The 21,576-nt window shown below is 44.8% G+C and overlaps 2 protein-coding genes across 5 annotated transcripts in view; one reads left to right on the top strand and one right to left on the bottom strand.

Moving 5' to 3' along the window:
* The window catches only part of LOC102028375 (uncharacterized protein C3orf20-like), a 47,507-nt gene extending 39,711 nt beyond the window's left edge, over positions 1–7,796 (top strand). The window contains exon 16 of the mRNA XM_013519489.1: positions 7,270–7,796. Within this exon, the coding sequence (XP_013374943.1) occupies positions 7,270–7,276 (7 nt within the window). The 3' untranslated portion in view covers positions 7,277–7,796. The remainder of the gene's footprint in view (positions 1–7,269) is intronic.
* Positions 7,797–11,862: 4,066 nt separating this feature from the next.
* Vezt (vezatin, adherens junctions transmembrane protein) overlaps positions 11,863–21,576 on the bottom strand; it is a gene marked incomplete in the record, with an annotated part of 67,643 nt that continues 57,929 nt past the window's right edge. For 3 of the 4 annotated variants that reach the window (XM_013518452.1, XM_013518460.1, XM_013518455.1), the window contains 3 exon segments: positions 11,863–12,856; positions 15,175–15,382; positions 17,181–17,281. In XM_013518452.1, coding sequence (XP_013373906.1) covers positions 12,336–12,856; positions 15,175–15,382; positions 17,181–17,281 — 830 coding nt within the window. 4 annotated transcript variants of the gene reach the window in all.

Genomic DNA, 21,576 nt, shown 5'->3' with positions numbered 1-21,576 from the left:
ATTGAGTTGCCTCCATTTACCTATAAAATACTCCATGTTATCATTCTTTATGGCTGAGTCGTACTCCATTATAAAAAAAAAAATACCACGTCTTTTTTATCCATTCTTCGGTAGATGGACGTCTGGGTTGTTTCCAACACTTAGCTATTACAAATTGTGTTGCTATAAACATGGGTGCAGGTATATCACTGTGGTATGATGCTTTTAATTCTTCTGGGAAGATACCCAGAAAGGGAATAGCTGGTTGGAATGGGACCTCCAATCTCAGTTTTTTAAGGAATCTCCAGACTGATTTCCACAGAGGTTGTACCAGTCTGCACTTATACCAACAGTAGAGATGGGTTCATTTTTCTCCACAGCCACTCCAAGCATTTGTTATTATCAGTTGACTTTTTGATGAAAGCCATTCTTTCTGGGGTGAGATGGAATCTCAGTGTTGTTTTTATTTGCATCTCTGGAATGACCAATGATGTTGAACATTTTTTCATGTATTTATTTGTAATTTGTATTTCTTCATCTGAGAAGTGCCTATTCATCCCTGATGCCCACTTTTGGATTGGGTCTTTGAAAATTTTTTTTGGTACTGGGAATCGAACTCAGGACCTTGCACTTGCCAGGCAGGCGCTTGTACCACTGAGCTATATCCCCACCCCTGAGTCTTTGAACTTTGGGTGTCTGACTTTTTTTCACTTCTTCATGTTCTGGATATAAGTCCTTTATCTGTGGGACAACCGGCCTATAAATTTTTTCCCATTTTATGGGTTGTCTTTTCACTTTGTTGGGGATTTCTTTTGTTATGCAAAAGGTTTTTAGTAAGGTGAGATCCCATTTGTTGATGCTTTGAGACTTCTACCTACTTTCTCTTCTATTTAGTGTTTCTATTTTAATATTTAGATCCCTGATCCATTTTGACTTTAGTTTAGTGCATGGTAATAGATATGGGTCTAGTTTTAGTCTTCAGCATGTGGAAAGCCAGTTTTTCCAGCACCATTTATTAAAGAGACTATCTTCCAGTGAACATGTCTGGCTCCTTTGTCAAAGATAAGGTGGCTGAGTGTGTTTGGAGTTGCATCTGCATCTTCTGTTCTGTTCCACTGATCCTCAGGCTTGTGTTTTTTGCCAATACCATGCTGATTTTATCATAGTAGCTTTATAGTATAATTTCAGGTCAGAGATTGTGATGCCTTCTGATTTGCCTTTGTTATCCAGAATTGCTTTTGCATATTCTCAATATAGTTTTGGAAACACTAGTCAGAGCAATTAGACAAGAACAAAAAATAAAAGGGATAAGGATAGGAAAAAAGTTAAATTATCATTATTTGCAGACAAAATGATACTCTACATAGAAGATCCCCAGAACTCCACCAAAAGACTTTTGGATTTAATATACAAGTTCAGTAGTGTAGCAGGACACAAAGTTAATTAACACTGAAAAGTCATTAGCATTCCTATACACAAGCAACAAACTCAGGGAGAGAAAGTAGGGAAAGCACACCCTTTACGATGTCATCCAAAAAAATGAAATACTTAGGAATCAATTTAATAAAGGATGTAAAAGATCGGTACAGTGAGCTGGGCATGCTGGCGCACACCTATAATCCCAGCACTCAGGAGGCTGAGGCAGGAGGAGAGTTGCAAATTTGAGACCAACCTGGGCTACAAAGTGAGCTCAAGACCAGCCTGAACTGCATAGCGAGACCCTGTGTCAAAAAAAAAAAAATCTGTGAAAGTTACAAGTACCCTAAAAAAGGAGATTGAGGAGCATATCAGAAAATGGAAAGATATTCCTTGTTCTCAGATAGGAAGAACCAACATAGTGAAAATGGCCATACTCCCAAAACTGCTATACAGATTTAATACAATCCCAATGAAAATACCATTAACATAACTCACAGACCTAGCGAAAACATTCCTGAAATTCATGTGGAGCCAGAAAAGACCTAGAATAACACAGCCTACTTTCTTTCTACTTTCATTTCCTTATTTCTGTGTTTTTGACAGGCTGTCACTGTGTAGCCCAGGCTGGCTTTGAACTTGTGATCCTCCTGAGTGCTGGGCTCACAGGTGTGTGCCACCACGCCTAGCTTTCACTTTTAATTGGAAAATGTCCCATGAGGGCCAAGTTTAGAAATTTGCCCTTCTGGATATTTACGCCTGGCATCAGATCTTTTCTGGAAAGGGGTGGTTTAAAGTTCAGTTCAAAGAAGGCCACCTTCCCTTTGGCCAGCAGTTGGTCCAGGAGCTGTGCTGGCTGCCCGGGGTGTTCCCAGAAGTGCAGGAGGTGCTGGGCAAAACGCCCTCCTGTGGCGCAGGTGTTCTTGTCGGGAGCTCAAATCAGTCAGTAGCGGTTGTAGATCCCATCCAGTGGGAATGGTATGATGCAAATCTAAACAGGTTTCACTCTGAGAAGTCATTTGAGGTACGGAAGTGAACAAACCAAAGTTGGGCTATGAAGGAAAGGCTTTCCTGGACAGCTGCCATCTTTCTTTAAAATTTATTTTATCCTTATTTTTGAGATGATATCACGGAGTAGCTCAGGCTGGCCTCAAACTCACAGCGACCCTCCTTCCTGAGTGCTGGGATTACAGGTGTGTGCCACCACACTTGGCTCCATCTCCCTCTCTCTCCATAATGCTGAAAAAGACTGTAATGGGAGAGAAAGAGGATTTTTCCCTTTTTGCTATTAATCATGTTGCAAAGCGGGGGGGGGGGGGGGGAGGAACACACACAGAAGATACAAGGAAGTGCAGCTTTTATTAATGACATGTTAAACTTAGGAGGGACAGTAATACAGTACAGCCATATGCAAACCTACAGTTGGCTTCTTGGTAATTCTTTTAAAATAGCTGACCAAAAACTGATGTGATAAAATACAGAGACGATGAATAAAATCCTGCAGTTTATAAAAAGACATCTGCACACCACATCCATAGCACCATTACAGATAAGGCCTGAGAGGCAGGGGCCACCCAGATGTCACCAACAGAGGGCAGACGGACAGATACGTTACACAGGTGGAGCACCGGCCGCAGGAAGACAGGGGACCCCGCCACAGGCGACAGTGAGACGGACTGGAGCACGTGCCAGAAAGCACAGTGGCAGCTGCAGGCTTGGGGATATTAGACAGGGCTCGGTATCTGTCGGGCATGCGCCTTGAATTACACAGAAAGTTGCAGAGATTTCACTACCACGTGAATGTGAATATTTAAACTTTTAAACTGTACACTTAAGAAATAGTCAAGATGGTAACTTTTATGGTATTTTTATAATTCCAAAAGATTATAATCTCAAGTGTTTAGGGACAGTTAGGAAATATTTAGTTCTAATATAAAACACAGTGATCAAAAAGTCAAAACTAAAGTGTCTCTGAGTAGTCTCAAATTCTGTGTATGTGTATTTAATTCTATTAATTCTTTCGTGGTAATGCAGATGAAACCCAGGGCCTTGTGTATAGTAGGTGAGTGCTCCCCCACTGAGCTGCACCATAAGCCTGAAGGCAGACTTTATTTATTTATTTTTGGTCTCACTGTGTAGTCCAGGCTGGTCTCAACTCATGGTGATCCTCCAGCCTCAGCCTCCCTAGTGCTGGGATTACAGGTGTGTGCCACCACACCCAGTTGAAGGTAGACCTTATAAAGAAGCATAACTCCTTAAACAGCCCACACATTCCCATGTTCAGTGTTCATAATTAAAAATGTTAACAGATCACAGCTGGGCTGAGCATAGTGGCACATGCCTGTAATCCCAGCTCTTGGGAGGCTGAGGCAGGAGGATCACTATAAATTCCAGGGTACATAGTGAGTTCAGGGCCAGCCTGAACTACATAGTGGGATCCTGTCCAAAAAACAAAGTGCAGCTGGGTGTGGCGGTGCAAACCTTTAATTTAGCACAGTAGATGGCTGAAGCAGGAGGATGATCACAAGGTTGAGCCTAGCCTGGGCAACTTAGCGGAACCTTGTCTCAAAATAAAGAATAAAGGGCTGGGGATGTCGCTGCATGTAAAGCCCTTGGTTCAATCCTCAGTTCTAGCAGGGAGTGGGAAGGAGTGAGGGAGGGGAATGGACAGATACCCCCCCAGATACTGACCACACGTATCTATGGAAACCCCAGGCTCACCTTCATTTCAGGCTGTCAAGAAATAGTTCCCCGGGCTCCCGGCTGAGTACACAGATACAGGAAAGCCCTATGCAGAGCACACGCAGGGGAGGGTGAACATCAGATTGTAGTCTCTGCGTGACTGGTGTGGCAGCACCCCACCCACACGGACCACTGGCTGCTGAAGGGGGGACCGCTCCCCTAACGCTGGGGTGTCAACCCCAGAGGGACACCCAGTCTCGTCCTGCCCCACGCAGGTCTGGTTCAGTCACGGTGACCCCAGACTGCTCTGAAGCAGGAGCCGGCGCTGCCAAAAGTATATGCTCTGGGGCGCCCTTTTGTGCCTTTTCCGAAATCCTGTCTTCCAATTAAACAGAGAAACGTGACGATGCCAGTGCCACGGCCAGGAGGAGGCCAGCTGGTGAACTTACTATGTCAGAATATTTACAGTTCCGGAACAGCCAGGAGTGAAAATACACCCGGTAAACCTCTTCTACACAACAGTGATGTAGAATCGGTTAAGGTCTTAACCGGTCTGCCCTGCCTGTTTTCATCCACGGAACGAGCCTCTACCGGAAGCCAGAAGTCGGGCAGGTTTAGGGTGAGATGGAAGGGAAAGACCTCTCGGCTTACAGACAACAGGTCCAGCAAGTACTCAGCCCTGGCGCCAGAAGGCCACCCGTGTGCCCTTCGGAAGCGGGGAAGGCCGACTCAGTTATGCAAGCCCGATGCCATGCTGTAGAGTAGGAAGGGCTTAGGAAAACAAAACCCATCAATTTTGGAGGAGGGTTATCTGGGGGCAGAACTCACAACGATCCTCCTGCCTCAGCCTCCTGAGTGCTGGGATTACAGACCTGCATCACCACGCCTGGCTAACTTTTTTTGTGGTTAAATTGCTTCTGCTAAAAAGAGACATTTTAATTGATTATCTGATAGTAAAAATCACAAGCACTTTCCTCGCTGGTGGTTAGTAGTCAACACGCAGCATTTCTACTGTGGGGATCAATGCCTGCCGAGGGCCAGGCGGGGGAGCTGGCGAGACAGCTGGGCGCAGGACTGAACGCTCTGGGCGTGGGCCGGGTGCGGCGCTTGGCGGGCTCGGCGTCTTCTGTCTTGGCGCTCCTGGCGGTCAGGAGTGATGCGCGGGCTTAGGTTGGTTCTAGGATAGGCCCAGGGGCCTGGTTGGATCTGGGATCCCTGGGACCATACCTAGAACAAACCCAAACAGAACCAAACTCCTCAGGAGCGCTTGCAGCTCGGGTGGCTTCTGGCGCCGCACCCCTACAGCTCCGGGCTGCGCCGGTGGCCGTGGCCATCCGCAGCACTGTGCACAGGAGGCGTCATTTCAGTCCCGGGTGGACAGAAGGCACAGACCGGTATGAGGACATGCAGAACACCGTGACTCAGAAACGCATTCATTTCCTTAAGAGTTAGTTAGGAAGGTCAGTAAAGGTCATGCCGTTGTTTAGGTTATTACAAAAGTAAATCTGTAAAAGACATGCTTTAATTTTAGAAAAAAGTTCAACTTTTAAGAAACACTATAAAATTGAAAAAGAAAAAAAAAATTTTTTATTTTTGAGACATGGTCTCACTGTGTAGCCCAGGCTGGCCTCAATCTCAGAGCAATCCTCCTGCCTCAGCCTCCCGAGTGCTGGAATTACAAGTGTGCGCTACCATGCCCAGCTTTTCTTTTCTTTTCTTTCTTTTTTTTTTTTTTTTTTGAGACAGGGTCTCACTGTGTTGTCCAGTCTGGAACTCACTATGTAGTCCAGGCTGGCCTCAAACTCATGGCAATCCTCCTGTCTCAGCCTTCCAAGCACTGGGATTACAGGTATGCACCACCAGGTCTGCAAAACTGAGAAATAGAAAACATAAAGTAGTAAAATGATCCATACTTTAAGAAACTCTTAAGATAGAAATCTGAGAGGAAATATATATTTCTACAACCATATCTCATGGACTACTCATTTTTAAAGAGAGCATAGTTAGAAGTATCCATAGTTTAAATTTTGTTCTGTCACAATAACGTGTTGCCAATTTCAGTAAGTACCAGTTTGTTGACAGGCTAAGATTAAAACGGAGAGCATTTAAAGGTAGCACATGTATTTTAATGGATCACACAGTTGAATATATGCATGAAAGCAAGCATGTCTTCTGGACTCCAGTTAAACTTGTGCATGTGTGATCCTGGGATCAGTTCATCCTCTTTTTAGTTTCTGTCGATGATACCTGAGTAGAATTGCTTTCCTCTCATGGTTATATCCAGGAGAAGCTTTCTCCTGGTTGCACCAACCTAGGCTTAGCTCCCTGACTATTTCTTCTGTAATGGCAGCCTCAGGAAACCAAGCTAGGTGTGGTGGTGCACACCTGTTACCTTAGGACCCAGGAGGCTGAGGCAGGAGGACTAATGTGAGTTGGGGGCCAGCCTGGACAACAGAGTGAGTTCAAGGCCAGCCTGAACTACATAGTAAGACCATGTCTCAAAAATCAAATCAAAGGAAAATGAAAAAAGAATAGAAGAAGACATCTGTTAGATTGTTCCCCATATTAAATGGTAATTTGTACACCAAATATAGAATGATAGAGGGAATTTAGTCATTCAGTTTAGTCTATCAATACCTAATCTCCATAGATTGAACACTGATAACTTTTGATAAGCTTTTAAAATATATTTTCTTCAGATGAATGAAAATAAAGATATTAATTGGGTGTGGTGGCACACGTCTGTAATCCTAGCATTCAGGAGGCTGAGGCAGAAGGATCCCTGTGTTTTTGTTTTTGTTTTTTTTCTTCTTTTTTTTGTCTTTTTGAGACAGGGTCTCACTATGCAGTTCAGGTTGGTCTTGAGCTCACTTTGTAGCCCAGGCTGGTCTCAAACTCACGACGATCCTCCTGCCACAGCCTCCCGAGTGCTGGGATTACAGGCGAGCGCCACCACGCCCAGCGTTAATTACTGTGAGTTTGTGGCCAGTTTGGGAACTCCAGGCCAGTCTGAACTTACAAAGTGAGAGCTTGTCTCAAAAAAAAAGAAAGAAAGAAAGAAAGAAAATGAAGATACTACCTGAAGAAGTCACATATCAAAGAACAAATTCTTGTGGTACAGTTGCCTAGAGTCTACAGATCTTATTTGCAGACCTCTGTGATATCGATACTGAATGTCTTCTTCTTTTTCAGGGCTTGATCTACTTTGGGTCTTGGAAATGAAGATCCTTTTGTCTTAAGAAAAAAAAAGCCAAATACATTTGGCAGCATGTACTTTCCAATCCAAATAGAAAATACTATAGAAACGCTCACTTGAATGGGCTGGTTTTAATCACAGCCAACAGATGATGGAGAGAACTAACCTCAGAGAAAGTATGAAACGAAATGGACCCCTTGCACAACAACAACTCTTATATTTTGAGAACAAGTACCGAGTCCAGGGACTTCACGGATTAAAGAGAACAACTTAACAGGCAGTGACTAACAGACGTCATGAAAGTCTATTCACTCGTGCACAGCGCACTCCTGGTCTCACTGGGTCTGTTTACTCTTAGTTTACACGCAGTTCTAACTAGCTTTGTCACCTGCTGTTCGAAACCAAAGCAGATCAGAAGGTGCATTAAGACAGTGCAGACGGTGGCCCACGTCTCTAATCCCAGCACTCCGGAGGCTGAAGCAGGAGAACTGCTGTAAGTTTAAGGTCAGCCTGAACGGCATAGGGAAACCCTGTCTCAAAAAAAAAAAAAAAAAGAAAAAAAAGGAATGTGGAGAAAGGCCACCGTCACACGCACACTTGAGCAAGCAGGGACGTTAGTGGAGGAATCAGCACAACTGTTAAAAACAAAGACAGGAAAACTCAAATAGGCACAGCCAAATGCAGTGATTTAGTGTGGGGAGAAATAGTTCTCAGTGTTCACCTACCAGGGCATAATCAGTAATGTTAGTAATGGCCATTTCAATATAAAATATTAAAGTGTACTTGGTACATTGCTCAAGAAGACAGCAGTGCACATGGCTTTTGTAAAGACTTGTTCAGAAGTTATTCCAAAAAATGTAAATGCTGAAAGAAGCTCTCGCTCAGTAGAAAACAGGGCCACCTGGGATGATCACTCCCGGTAATACCCTACTGATCCCTCACACATAGTCAGGTCAGCCTGTTCTTCCCCAGTCAGCCACACTCAGCCTCCATCCAGTAGTTTCAGAATGAGTCTTGGGGAGCAAAGCTGAAGTCACACGAATAATCCGGTAAGTTTTAAACCGCTGTATGAACTAAGAACGAATGAACAAAAACAAAATATTTAACGCTCCTGAAATATACCAATGACTTATACAAAGATGACAGTCACATGTCCTTTTACAGTTGAATTCATTAGTGGAGAGTCCTAGAAACATCAATACACAAAAGCAGATTAGTCAGTCCGATACATGGCGGTCACATATTCAAGCAAGTATTTTTAGCACGTTTTTAAGGCAAACAAAGGAATGTTAGCAGCCACACAGGTACCACACAGTCCATGCATTTCACTGCCAGGAAAGCCCTCAGCCTGTTCGTTACTTACTCTTCCTTTAGACTCAACTCCAGCAAGCGAGGCAGTCGGGTTTCAGTCCGCAGCAGGTCCGAAGCAGCAAGTGGAGGACCTAGTGCAGGAGGCAGGCACACAAGACAGCGGCAAGGGACAGCTGATGGTAAGGGAAGATACGGAGATCGTGAGACACAGACAGCTCAGAAAGCACAGCACTGTGTGGTTATATGTGAAGCGCCGCGCGCCAATGCCAACGCCAGCTCGGGTCACCCAGTCATTGACCACCCAGGGGCGGGGCTGAGACTCCTGCAGTTGACAAAGAAAAGGGAAAGCACATTGTGTGACTCTAGAAGCAGTCAGAAAGGAGAAGTGCACTTAGTCATTAAGCTGTGGGATGGAATGAGTCAGTGGGTTTTCCCAGCTGCCTGGAGAACTCACTGATTCAAGTCAATCACCTGTTGATGGTGACAGATGAATGACTGTTTCTTTTTTTCCTGGTACCGGGAATCGAACGCGGGACCTTGTGCTTGCCGTGCAGGTGCTTGTACTGCTGAGCTGTATCCCCTACCCAACAGATGAATGAATGGTCTGGGGTTTTTTCCCTGTATTTTCTCTCCTAAAATATTTGCACCTTCATATTCTAATCTAAGCACAAACTGCACATTTCTATAAATAAAACTGGAAAAATAAGTCAATATTTGTAGATTGAGATTTACTTTAGTTGAACAATGATTTAGCTGAGATACACTACTCTGACATATTTATTTATCTATTTACTTTTATACCAGGAATCAAACTTAGGACCTTGTGCTTGCCAGGCAGGCTGTGCCACTGAGCTATATCCCCAGCGCCATTCTGACATATTTACAGTCAGATCTTGTTTTTAGTCTCAAAAGTTTTATTTCCTTTTTGATATCTTCTGAGAAGGAGCAAATGTCATTTAGCAATTCAGAGAATTTGTGTTTTGCTGGGGCTACCCTATCCCACTCAACATTACTAGGTCAGCTGCTTGAATAGAGTAAATCTGAGAAAACTCTAGCCTCCTCTATAGGAAAGCCTGAATGTCTTTCTCTGGCCTTGATTGTTCTAGTAATTTAAGAATGGAGACGTGAGTAATGTATCCACGCTCGGACTTGTGAGCACAATTGCTGTACTTCTTAGGAAGGCTTCAGTATAAAGGCAGATAACATATAGGACTTGTGAAAACAAGCAGAGGATTCCAAATCTTTTTTTTTTTTGGTACTGAAACCGAACTCAGGACCTTGGGCTTGCCAGGCAGGCACTGTGCTGCTGAGCTATCTCCCAGGCCTGCGGACTGCAAGAGACTGGCAAGAGATGCTGACCAAGGGGTTGTGGGCCTGATCGCTCTCTGCCTGCCTGTCCTATCTGTAGGTTGACAAAGGCCCAAAGTCCTGTCTTCCACAGTGACCCGAATGGCCGTTCCCATGCCTCCTTCCTTGGAGAACTAGACTGGTCCTGGAAAACAAACTATAGCAGCAATGTCTGTATCAGAAGCTGTCAAGATGCTACATTTAACAAGAATTAAACTGTCCAAACAATAGTGTGAAATTTGCAAAGTATAACTGTCAGTTTCCTCCACAAAATGTTTCCCTAGAGGGCTTCTTCTGGATGTAGAATGGTAGTTATTAAAACTAGTCAGAACCTGATAGGAAAAAGTAAAATATTCTTAGAAAAGTAATGAACATGAACACCTACTTACACGACACTGTCCTGTTGGTTAACGTTTATTTCCTAAGGTGTTTGTGGTAAGAACAAAGTGCTAGACAGTGATTTTTAGATTTTATTGGGCATAAACATTAGCTGGGTATCATTCCAAAATAAGAATTACAGAGAGTATGGCCTGAAATCTGCATTTAAAAAATGAGACCTTTAGTTTATTCTGGTGCAGATACTCCACTAAAATAACTGAGAAACAATGGCACAGAATACCATAAGAGCATTTAGTCAAGGAATTTTTCACAGAGGAGATAGTATTTTGTCCAATCACCTCAGAGAGCAGTGAATAAAACTAACACACTATATGAGGATATTTTCCCCAAACTGGAATAGAAACAAAATATAATAAAGGAACAAAAAATTATTAAATTCTAATTCTTCCTGTAAGGTTATAGGTTAGAGAGATTATGACATTTCTCCATAATTACATCTTCTAAATCCAAAGGAAAATGGAGTGGGCAAACTAACAAGTGAGAAAGCAAACTAAGGATTATTTAGGGAAGTCAGTTATAACAGGAAGGTTCTTTTTCCTTGACAAAGGTGCAACCTAAGATATTGCATGAGAGGCTAATTATGTTAACGCCCAGAATTCAAGCAAAAGGCAAATCATTTATGGTTCAAAGACCACTACTATTTATACAAAGCAGAACCAAGTTTTTCCTTAGGATAAAAAATAGTTATTCAAAAAATTGCTTTAATGTAAGCAAATTTACTCACAAAAGTGCTAAGTTTCAGACATTCGAATGTGTTTCTTAATCTAGAGAATCTTGATTCACCACGTCGTTTCCTTTGGAGGACAGCAGCAGCGCATGCGCTCCTCCTCTGCTGTCCCAGTGATGTCTACGAGCACGTCAGTACGCAGGAGGGGCAGGATGCTCCTGCAAGTGTCACTCTGAAAACGCAGTCCCGACACTGATGCGGAAAGCAGTCCCTTCTAAGAGGTAGTTTGTAAATGGATTACTAAGGAGACAGGGATGCCTTCCACAAAGCCCACAGGTTTCCTGAGCCCCAGTAAGGTGGCAGGGCTAGAAAATAGCAGCATTGTGACCTGCTCATAGTAAAAGCACACATTTAACTCTAGGAAAACTGATATAAAGATCAGTCTGCTAGCCAGGTATGGCGGCACACACCTGTAATCCCAGCACTCCAGAGGCTGAGGCAGGAGCATCACCAGGAATTGGAGGCCAGTCTAGCTATATAGTGAGTTCAAGGCCGGCCTGAGCAACACAGTGAGACCCTGTCTCAGAATAAAAACAAACAAAAAAAACAGTCTGCCAAGGTGAGGTGGGGCTTTGGCCACCAGGGTCTCTCTCACTTTTGTGTCATCTCTTGTAACAGGAATGGAAGAAGTGACAACAAATAATTGAAAGGATGTTCCTCAACGTGGCATACTGTTTTCTCTTAGAGGCTGTTAGCATATCTCAAATGAGCCAGGGAGTTCACATGTGATCAGGGAGACAGGAGAGATGTATCACACCCAAACATCGTGAACCTGTTTGAAGTTCCAAATCCCAGCACACGTCAATTGTATGAATTAATTTTTCTTTTATTCAGAGCCCGTGTCTTATTTGAAGGTTGGTATAAACAAAAAAATAAAATACAAACAACTTGAGAATAGCTGTAGTTCTTAACTGCAAGGGTACAGTAAAAAGAAGTCATACTAAACGGTCTTGTTGTGACAGGATTATCCTGATCACCTCAGGACAGCAAATTCTGGCAAGAAATAGTAAATTCATTTCTTATGAAAAGTACTGGAAGGATTACCAGATTATCAGTTGTGCCACAAATAAAATCCCCGTTTAAGCCAAGGAGCCCTTACCTTTTTCTTATTCTCCTACATGATTTGCCATTTACAGGTAACTACTAATTTCAGACCCCTCGTTCAAACCAGGGTTCTCCCTGCGAGCTCACACCTTAGCTTTGCCCATAGTAACTCACACTGCTTCACCCTTCCAGTCTCGGAGCTAGGACACTTGGGAAGGACTAGCTGAGACCGCTTCACGTACACCCGCGTTCTTGCTGTCCTTCCGGCTCGTCTGGGTTTTCTTCCATCTCCTGTTCCTCGTCCTCGTCGCCGAAAGTCTGCTCTCGCATGGTGGTGAAGGACAGCGAGCGGGCGGCCGCCTGGGCGGCAAGGCCGGCAGTGAAGGTGAGCTCCGGGGAGAGCTGCAGCCGGGCCAGTCTCTGCTGCAGTGTGTGCCGTGCTGCCGGCCGGAGCTCGGGCTCCGGCTCCGGCTCCAGCTCAGGCTTGGGCTCGGCCTCGCTGTCGCGCTGGAAGCACGCGCTTTCTCCCGCCGCTTCGGAGAGGACCCCGCCTGCGGGACTGGCCGCGTTCTCCCCGGCAGGAGGGGTCCCGCACGAATATTCAGTCCTACTTATTGCACTGTCCGTTACGGAGGGCTCACTAGTTTCCGCTTCGGCACCGTTTTGACTGACTTTTTCCAAATCTGAATTCATTGATGGCTCTGAATTACTTAGGGGTTCCATTGCATCTACAGGACACAAGGGTTTCAACACAGCTTCAAAGAAAGAAACAGAGAAAGGAAAGAAAAGAAAAAAGAAAAATAATAACTAAGGACCAGCAATGATTTAACTTAAACTGCCCACAGCTTTTTTTTTAAAAGAACGATAAATAAATAAAAGCTTAATAAAACTTTGTAGTGAAATCACTGTAATACAGTGCTATTTTCTTATTCAAAAGCAGTGGTCACCAAAATGTCCCTGAACCCACGGGGTCAGTTATCACCTAGACAGGTCTTGGAAATGCCCGCTCCAGCTGTGTTTTACAGGCCCGCTACTTGCTTCTGATGCACATGAAATATGAGAATCACTATAAGGAAAGAGTAAGCAGCATGGTTTTCGCTCAGAATGTATTAGGTAAAATGCCTGAAGCGATCCAAATAATCATATCTTCAACATATATATTTACATGTTTACAAGTTCAAACAGCATGGGAGAGGGCAACATACAATTCGACTTACTTGCCAACCACCTACAAGACCCTACCGGAAGGAAAGCCGTACATCTACACAATGTGCAGTGCCTCGGAAAAACACGAACGAGGTAAATGTGCATTCAGGACCCACGAGTGAACAAGGTATAGCACAGAAATACAACACGCATCCGTACGGCACCAGGCGTCCTTGCAAGGAAATGAAGTTTGATTTAGCCCCTCTTGATGTTAGTAGGCAGTGGGTCGCTGGCGAGGCGTCTCTCCTCCCAGCGTGAGGGGTTAGTACAATACAACACATTATGAAGCAGGACGGGAGGAAAGGAGTGCTTCTTGAAGAGCTGGCGTGTATTTAAAAAACTGGCAAAACATGTCCATTTCCAAGAGCCATCCCTACGCTGCAGCAACTCCACTAGAGAAGCAGCAACACAGAAAAAAGTGGCCACGGCAGGTTCCAGTGCAGTCCCTCTCTAATTCCATGCGGCCTTTACCCCTGTAGGCAGAGACGAAAACAGCTCTGGAAGGTGGACTGGATTGGCAAGGGAAAAGCAGTTTACGCTATCAACAGCTTTGTACTTATTTTTACAAACTACATGGCAGTATTGCAGGCCGTTTCAAAAGCACATACCTGAAAGTGAGACACGTTTCAGATTTGCCTATACTGTCAATGGGTAATTTTAAAACTATAAGAAGGAAATACTGAGCAATGAAGACACAGTGCTATTTTCAGGATTCATACACATTCGTAGTTTGTGAATCTGCTAGTTCTTACCAAATGTACGATGCTGGAGTTGGCTGATATTCACGACCGTTGCTCATTGCAGGGGAGTGTAGGACCCACATAAGGGGGCACAAGGGACAGGACAGAAACCCCTGGGGAGCAGGCATCTGTGTCTCATCTACATGCTAGGCAGACAGCGGTAGATGGAGCCTGGCACGTAGCAGGTACTCAATAGCTACCTGCTGAATAAGTAACTTGCTGAATAAATGCTGTTGTGGGATAACAAACCCCTACTGAAGAAGCTTGTGGCTTAGTTACAGAGATGAAAAACTGAACACAAGTCAGGTGTGGTGTTGCACACCTGTAATCTGTGTTCTGGAAGGCTGAAGCAGAAGGACTGCCAAGTTTGAGCCCAGTCTGGGCAACTTAATGATTTATCAAGATCCTGTTTGAAAATTAAAAGTAAAATAAAATGGGCTGGGGATATAGCTCAGTTCAAAGGCTCTGGGTTGTCCCCAGTATTCCCCCCCCACAAACAAAATGAATGCACGGAAAACAATAATGCTAAAACCTAATACCATTATTTCTAACTTATATAGGCCCAACAGGCAAACAGGCAGGTGACAGGAAGCTGGTCTTTACTACCACTTCTCCAGGGCCCTCCTGCCTGCCTTCCTGCTCACAGGGCCTCTCCAGGGCCAGGGCCAGGGCCTGCAGGGCAGACAGCAGCGACAGCAGTGCGGCTGGAGCCTTAGGGGCTGCAGCAGAGGCAGAGAGGATGGAAGGGCTCTGCATCCGCACGGATTCTCTCCATGAATAACAGCAGGGAGCCGCAGAACTGCGGTCTGATCATAATAGCCTAAGTCAGGGAGGCTATCTGCCAGACGGATGGCGGAAAAAATAATGGGTATCGTGGATTCTTATGATGGGCTGGCTAATAAAACCAGAAAGGGAGCCGTTCTGGGTTTGAAGATAGCGCCACAAGCAACGTGCTCCTTGACAGACTGTCCTGCTCCTTGAAGACTACCAGTGATTACCAAGTGCTTCCTAGTGCAGCCCTAGAATTAACGCCTTAAGAATTAATTCTCCAGTCCGAACAAGATTTCTGGTTCAGGAACAGAAGGCCCCCTCTGAGGAAACACCGTTTCTCCGAAGCCAGTGCTCACCATGCTCACTGAACAGAAGCTGCTTCCACTTCTGCCTCTCCGCCTCGGAGGCTCTGAAGCCCAGCACGGACTTGAGCTCCTGCAGGACCCGCTTGGACTCCTCCTGCTCCTGCTTCTGTCTTTCCTTGTCTTCTTGAGACAGGTAAAACAAATCATCCTTCCGGAAATCACTGTCCACGTCTACATCGTCTACGTAAGCTTCTAACTCCTGCAAGTGAATAAAAGCACGAGTATTTGACTTCACACAGTCTTTCAGTAGCATCTGCTGACTCACAGCTGCCTGGCTCAGAGACCAGCTGTGGGCACAGGGTCACGGGGGTACAGCCGGGTAAAAGACAGGAAAAATCTGCAAGCATCTAGAGACATATAAGCTCCTTAAAACAACGCTCAGCAGACATGGAAAAGCATGGTGAGAAGGCTGAACAACTTCCAGGGCTGGTTGTCTACTCCTGCACCACGCTGTGTCGTCATGGTTAAGAGAGTTACTGCTATGCCAAACCAGTAGGAGGCACTGGGCTGGCGATTTGGTGGTAGTGGTATAGGGATTGAACTGAGGGCCTCGGCACTGTGCTACAACCCTAGCCCTTTGTTATATTTTTGCTAAGTTGCCTGGGCTGGCCTCAACCTTGAGATCCATCTGTTCCAGGATCCTGGGCTGCTGGGATTATAGCCTGCGCCATGGTGCTTGGTCATGGTGCTTTTCCTAGGACAGCTATCTGCATTTCCTCTGACTCCGTGGAATTTTGAAGCCTGCTGGGGTAAGAGGACACTTCTCCTCTGTTCCCCTCTGTGACATGGACTGGGAGATCCGCATACCCAGCGACCCCTGCAGATACGGTTCAGGCCAATGACACGGATGCTGTACTCAGCCCTGCATTCACAGAGCTGCATCTCCGAGGATCCATCCAGAGATGGGGGTGAGCATGTGTCCGCAGGGAGTGGCTCTGAAGTGGGTTCACCCCTCAGCACTGCAGGGGCAAGGGCAAGGCCCTGCACCCGGGTTCAGCAACAGGGTTGCGGCTGGAACGGCTCTTCTGAGCGCCTTGGTCTGTCAAGCCCAGCCAGGGATAAGCCTGCTTATCTGGCCCTCTGCAGGGTGCCGTCAGCTACTTAATGGTTTAAATAAATTGTGTCTGTTAAACTAACCTAAATCAGTTTCTGTTTGCAACCTGGAATACTGAATAGATAATTTTTCCAAGGAAAGGAACTTTTTATTAGACTGAGCAAAAGAAATCTTTGTCAATACCTAAGGCAATCACCAAAATCTGTTTTTTAAAGTGAGGTATAATATATATGTATATATTTTTTGAGACAGGGTCTCGCTATGTAGTCAGACTGGTCTTAAAATTATTATGTAGCCCTGCGTGGCCTCACACTCAAGGCAACCCTCCTGTCTCAGCCTCCCGAGTGCTGATGGGCATGTGCCACCATGCCCCGCTCACTGAGGTATAATAGTGCACAGTCAACCACACAAACGTTAAGTGCGCAGAGATTCTGCATATATACTGATAAAGTGAGCCACTACTGAGACCAAAATGTATCAGTATTTCAGAGGTACCTTTGCCAATATACTAACATTCATTATGTTTATAATCACTTTTTTTGTTTTGTTTTAAGACAGTCTCATTAGGTTCACGTGGTTTTGAACTTGCTATGTAGCCCAGGCTGGCTTTAAATTTGCAGCAGTCCTCCCGCCTCAGCCTCCCAAGTGGGATTACAGGTGCGTGGCACCACACCTGGCTTGTGTTTAATCACTGTTAAAGGCCTCTAAGAAATGGACAATTAGATAGAAATAATAAGATGATCCCCTGGTGGATTCGGTGAATTCAAATGGCAGGCACTAAGGGCTGTGGTTTGGTATAAACTCAATACAAGATGCTAATTTTGAAGCTCCGTAGAAACACATTCACTAAGCTATCAACAATGAGCTGCTCCACTTTAAAGCAGGTTAGGCGAGCGCTTCGTGTGCGGTTCCTCTCCGGGAGGAAGGAGAGGCACTTCCTTACCTGCTCCTCTGGGATCGGGTCTTCGTCCACGATGTGCAGAGTGTGCTGAAGTGGGGGCGCTGCGGCGCAGTGTGGGTTTTCACACGCCTCTTCAGGCTTGCCTTCAAAGATAAATGAGAGAGCGGCCACATAAAAATGAGTGACCATCCAATAAAAATATCCTTGGCACTACTACTTTGTCAGTTATATAGCCCAACTTGTTCTTTAACCTATAAAAACTACAAATACTAAAGTTAGCCAGGTGTAGTGGTGCACATCTTGGGAGGCTGAGGCAGGAGGATCTCAAATTCGAGGCCAGCCTGAGCAACCTGTCAAAGTAGACAAAAGCTTGTCTCAAACTAAGAAAAAAAAAAGGGCTGGGGATGTAGCTCAGTGCAAAGGTGCTGGGGTCAACCTCTAGTACCATAGGCACTCACCAAACACACACAGAGGCAGGCAGGCAGGTAGGCAGGCAGGCAGGTAGGCAAGCAGACAGGCACGTGATACGAAAGTTAGCAGTAGCACCAATAGATTTACAATGTGAGTCAACCTAAACTCTGAGAGAAGTTTCTTTGACGCATTTTGCAGGGAGCCTCTGTCTGCTAAGTAGGCAGTGCTGGAGCACCTGAACTTAACTATATGGTGAGAACCTGTCTCAAGAACCAAACCAAACCCAAAAAAATGTTTTACACCTTAGATTACTAAGCACGTGTCGAAGGTAAAAGTTCAGCAGTACAGAGGGGAACCACGACCAGAGCACTAGGAGCCTTGATTCCTAGTCTACTTCCGCACTGCTGGAAACGGCTTTTCACACGCAGCAGCCATGCTTCTTGCTTCACACCACCCCCTCCAGCAACCACCAAAAGCGGAGCAGCTGGCATATAAAACAGAATACTTGCTTTTCCCGTCTTTCGGAGGAAACAAATTGCTGAACTCCTGCCTTGAAGCTATATTTCTCCAATTTTATATGCATAGTCATGACCAGATCTTGTTAAAATGCACACAGGTTTTTTTTTTTTTTTTTTTCAGGTACCAGGAACTGAACTCACGACCTTGCGCTTGCCAGGCAGGCGCTTTTGCCGCTGAGCTAAATCCCCAGCCCCTTGCACATAGGTTTTTAAAAAGTCAGGGGTGCATAACAAATTTCCAGTGACATTATATGCTAGTAGTCTGGGGACCATGCTCAGGAGCAAGGCCCTGGAAGTTCTGAACGTTAAGAATTTCTAATTTTTTTTTTTTTTTTGGTCTTTTTGAGACAAGGTTTCACTATACAGCTCAGGCAGGCCTTGAACTCACTTTATAGCCCAGGCTGGCCTCGAACTAGCAGTGATCCTCCTGCGTCAGCCTCCCAGGTATTACAGGCATGCATTACTATGACCAGCTTGTGATATTTCTAGTAACAGGAAACTATTATTATCTGGGGGTTCTTTTCTAAGGCAATTGTTTCTTTTGGTGCTGGGACTGAACTCAGGGCCTACTGAGCTATATACTTCAGCAGTTTATGGTAATTCCTGAGTAATGGCAATATAAAAATATAAAACTACAAAGGTATTAGAAGAAATCATGAGAGAATTTATATAATAAATTTGAAAAGTTCTAACTAAGACATAAAAATCTAGAACATGCAAATGGGGGAAAAAAAAAAACTCCACAAAGTATTTTTGTGAGGAAAAACTTATTGTAAAGAAAAATTGGAAGTTACATGAAGAACCAGGAAAAGTATTTGCATTTTATAATACAGGGGGTCATTTCCTTATATAAAGAGCACCTACAAATCAGAAGAAAAGAGACAACCAAAAAAATGGACCAAGTATATGAATAAACGGTTGTCAGAACAGGAATTACAAATGGGGGAACCCATGGCCTCACACCACGAAGTGGGCAAGAGCTGGACCATACGGCTGTATCTCATCCCTCTTATTGTTGTTATTTTTTGTGTTTTTGAGAGAGGGTCTTGCTATGTAGTGCAGGCTGGCCTTGAATTTGCACGGATTCTCTTGCCTCAGCCTCCTGAATGCTGGGATTACAGGTGTGCGCCAACATGCCCAGATATACCAGCCTTTTCAAAAAAAATTTTATTTTGAGACACAGTCTTACTAAGTTTCTTAGGCTGGCCTCAAACTTGTAATCTTTGTGCCTCAGCCTCCACAGTAGCTGGGATTACAGGAGTGGGAAATATATGAAAGGACTGAAAACACTAAGAATTCATTAAGAGTCTTGGTTTAATTAAAGCTGAATATAATGTCATATGAAAGAGTAAGATATGTCATAGTTCATATAATACCCTGTAATGAAGTTATAATACCAGTACTTGTTTCTATTAATAAGGGCATAAAATCTCTAGAGGGTGCAGGTGCAACTGGAGGAAGTAGATAACCCTACAGGAAGAAGAATCCAGTGGCTGGGGGAAGGATTCTCTGAAGTCTCCTCACGTTATTCCTACTTTTTTTTAGGCTTTTTCGGTTTTGAGAATATAAACACCCTAGTTCTTCATGAAATAAATATTAAAAGATTTATTTATTGACAATGTCTCGTGCTATAGTTCAAGCTGGCCTCGAGTTCACTATGTAGCTCTGTGTTTTTTTCAGACTGGGTCTTGCCTGACTATGTAGTCCAGGCTGATTTCAAACTTGGATGGATCCTCCTGCCTCAGCCTCCTGAGTGCTGGGATTACAGGTGTGAGCCACCATGCCTGGTATAAGAATATCTGTAAATGTTATGATCAAGTAAGATATGAATTAGAGGAGGCACGGGATAGTTGCCCATGGGCAGGAACCTGTAGGTGGCGAGGGGCAGTGGGTGTGAACTCAGGATGTGTGGAGGGGAAAGGCGTGGGGAGGGTCGGGCCAGTAAGGGATGGCAAGGTCTGGACCTCGCTGCAGGAGTCCTAGCTGGCACTGGCTCTGTGGGCAGCAAGAGCCACCAGGTGGGAGGACTCGCAGCAGGGAGGCAGCGGCAGTGGGACTCAGAGTGTGTCAGGTGGTCAGTGAAGCAACTGGATGCACATTTTAAAAAATTTTTTGGTACGGGGAATCGAACTCATGACCTCTCACTTGCCAGGCTGGAGCTGTGCCGCTGAGCTACATCCCTGGATTCAGTAAACGTTTCGAAGGGGATGGGATCCACGTTTTCCGCATCCAGGAGGGAGAATGTAGTACAGACACCGAACCAGAGGGGCCATGTGGCTCATGGTTTGCTTTGTAACCCACACACACAGCCACATGTGTGTGAGTCTGCACGGCACACGTACTCACAGCTCTGGCCACATGCTGAGGGGATACAAGCAGAAGCACCCAGCAGCAATAAGCACATTGAGCACCAGAGCTTGGTTTCTTTCGAGACAAGACTTTGCTATATAGCCCTGGCTTGCCCTGTGCTCACAGCAATCAATCCTCCTGCCTCATCCTCCTCTGTGCTGGGATCACAGGTGTGTGCCACCATGCCTGCCTGGAAGTGGTTCCTAAATGCCATTGTCCACCAGAAGGAGTGAGTTTTCTCAAGAACCTGGCTGATGTCAAGGTGGGGGTGAAGAGATAAGAAGCGCTCAAACAGTGATTTAGGTACAGCTTGAATGTGCTCCTTCTGGCCAAACCCTGGACGATATGAGCAACAGAAATTGGACTATGACTTGTGCTGATTCACTGGATAGAATTCTGGTAAGTAACAGTGGGGAAAGGAAGTATTTCACTTTACAATGGTGCATGTATAAAAGGAAGCAAGCAAAGCATTAATTGGATCCTCCTGGGTGGTAAAGACTAAATATCTCTGGCAACAGTGCAGACTCTGTGTGTAAGTCTGACTGGCCTCCTAATAAAGGTTCACGGGAAGAATACAGTATGGGCTTATAGCACAATTAAAAAATTAATAGAACAAACATTCAAAATAAATTAGTGGTATACAAACAAGCATCAAACCTGAGGCAGACAAAAACATTTTGGTGGAGAACTCTCATGCCCTCCTTTTACCTTGCATGGCAATGTGACCTAACATAGTACCACTAAATATCAGAGCTTAGTAATGAATATCCAGGGCCACTAATACAGGGCAGATTACTTTAGCGATTTATCTTAAAAGAAAACTCAGTCTCTGATCTCTGACCATCAAACTCATTCTTTTATTAACTGTAAGTTTCTAGAAGTTGTAATAATAGGAAACAATGTCAAAATTTATCCCCTCATTTCAGGTTTTTTTTTTTTTGTCTTTTTGAGACAGGGTCTCGCTATAGTTCAGGCTGTCCTTGAGCTCACTTTGTAGCCCAGGCTGGTCTTGAACTCGCAACGATCCTCCTGCCTCAGCCTCCTGAGTGCTGGAATTACAGGTGTGCACCACCACACCTGGCTCATTTCAGTCTTTTTTTATTGTACCTCTTTTTTTGTAGTGGGAATTGAACTCAGGACCTTGTGCTTGCCACGCAGGC

This window comes from Chinchilla lanigera, unplaced genomic scaffold (assembly GCF_000276665.1).
Source record: "Chinchilla lanigera isolate Chin_1 unplaced genomic scaffold, ChiLan1.0 scaffold00004, whole genome shotgun sequence".
Classification (NCBI taxonomy): domain Eukaryota; kingdom Metazoa; phylum Chordata; class Mammalia; order Rodentia; family Chinchillidae; genus Chinchilla; species Chinchilla lanigera.
This window is presented reverse-complemented; position numbering and strand designations above follow the sequence as displayed.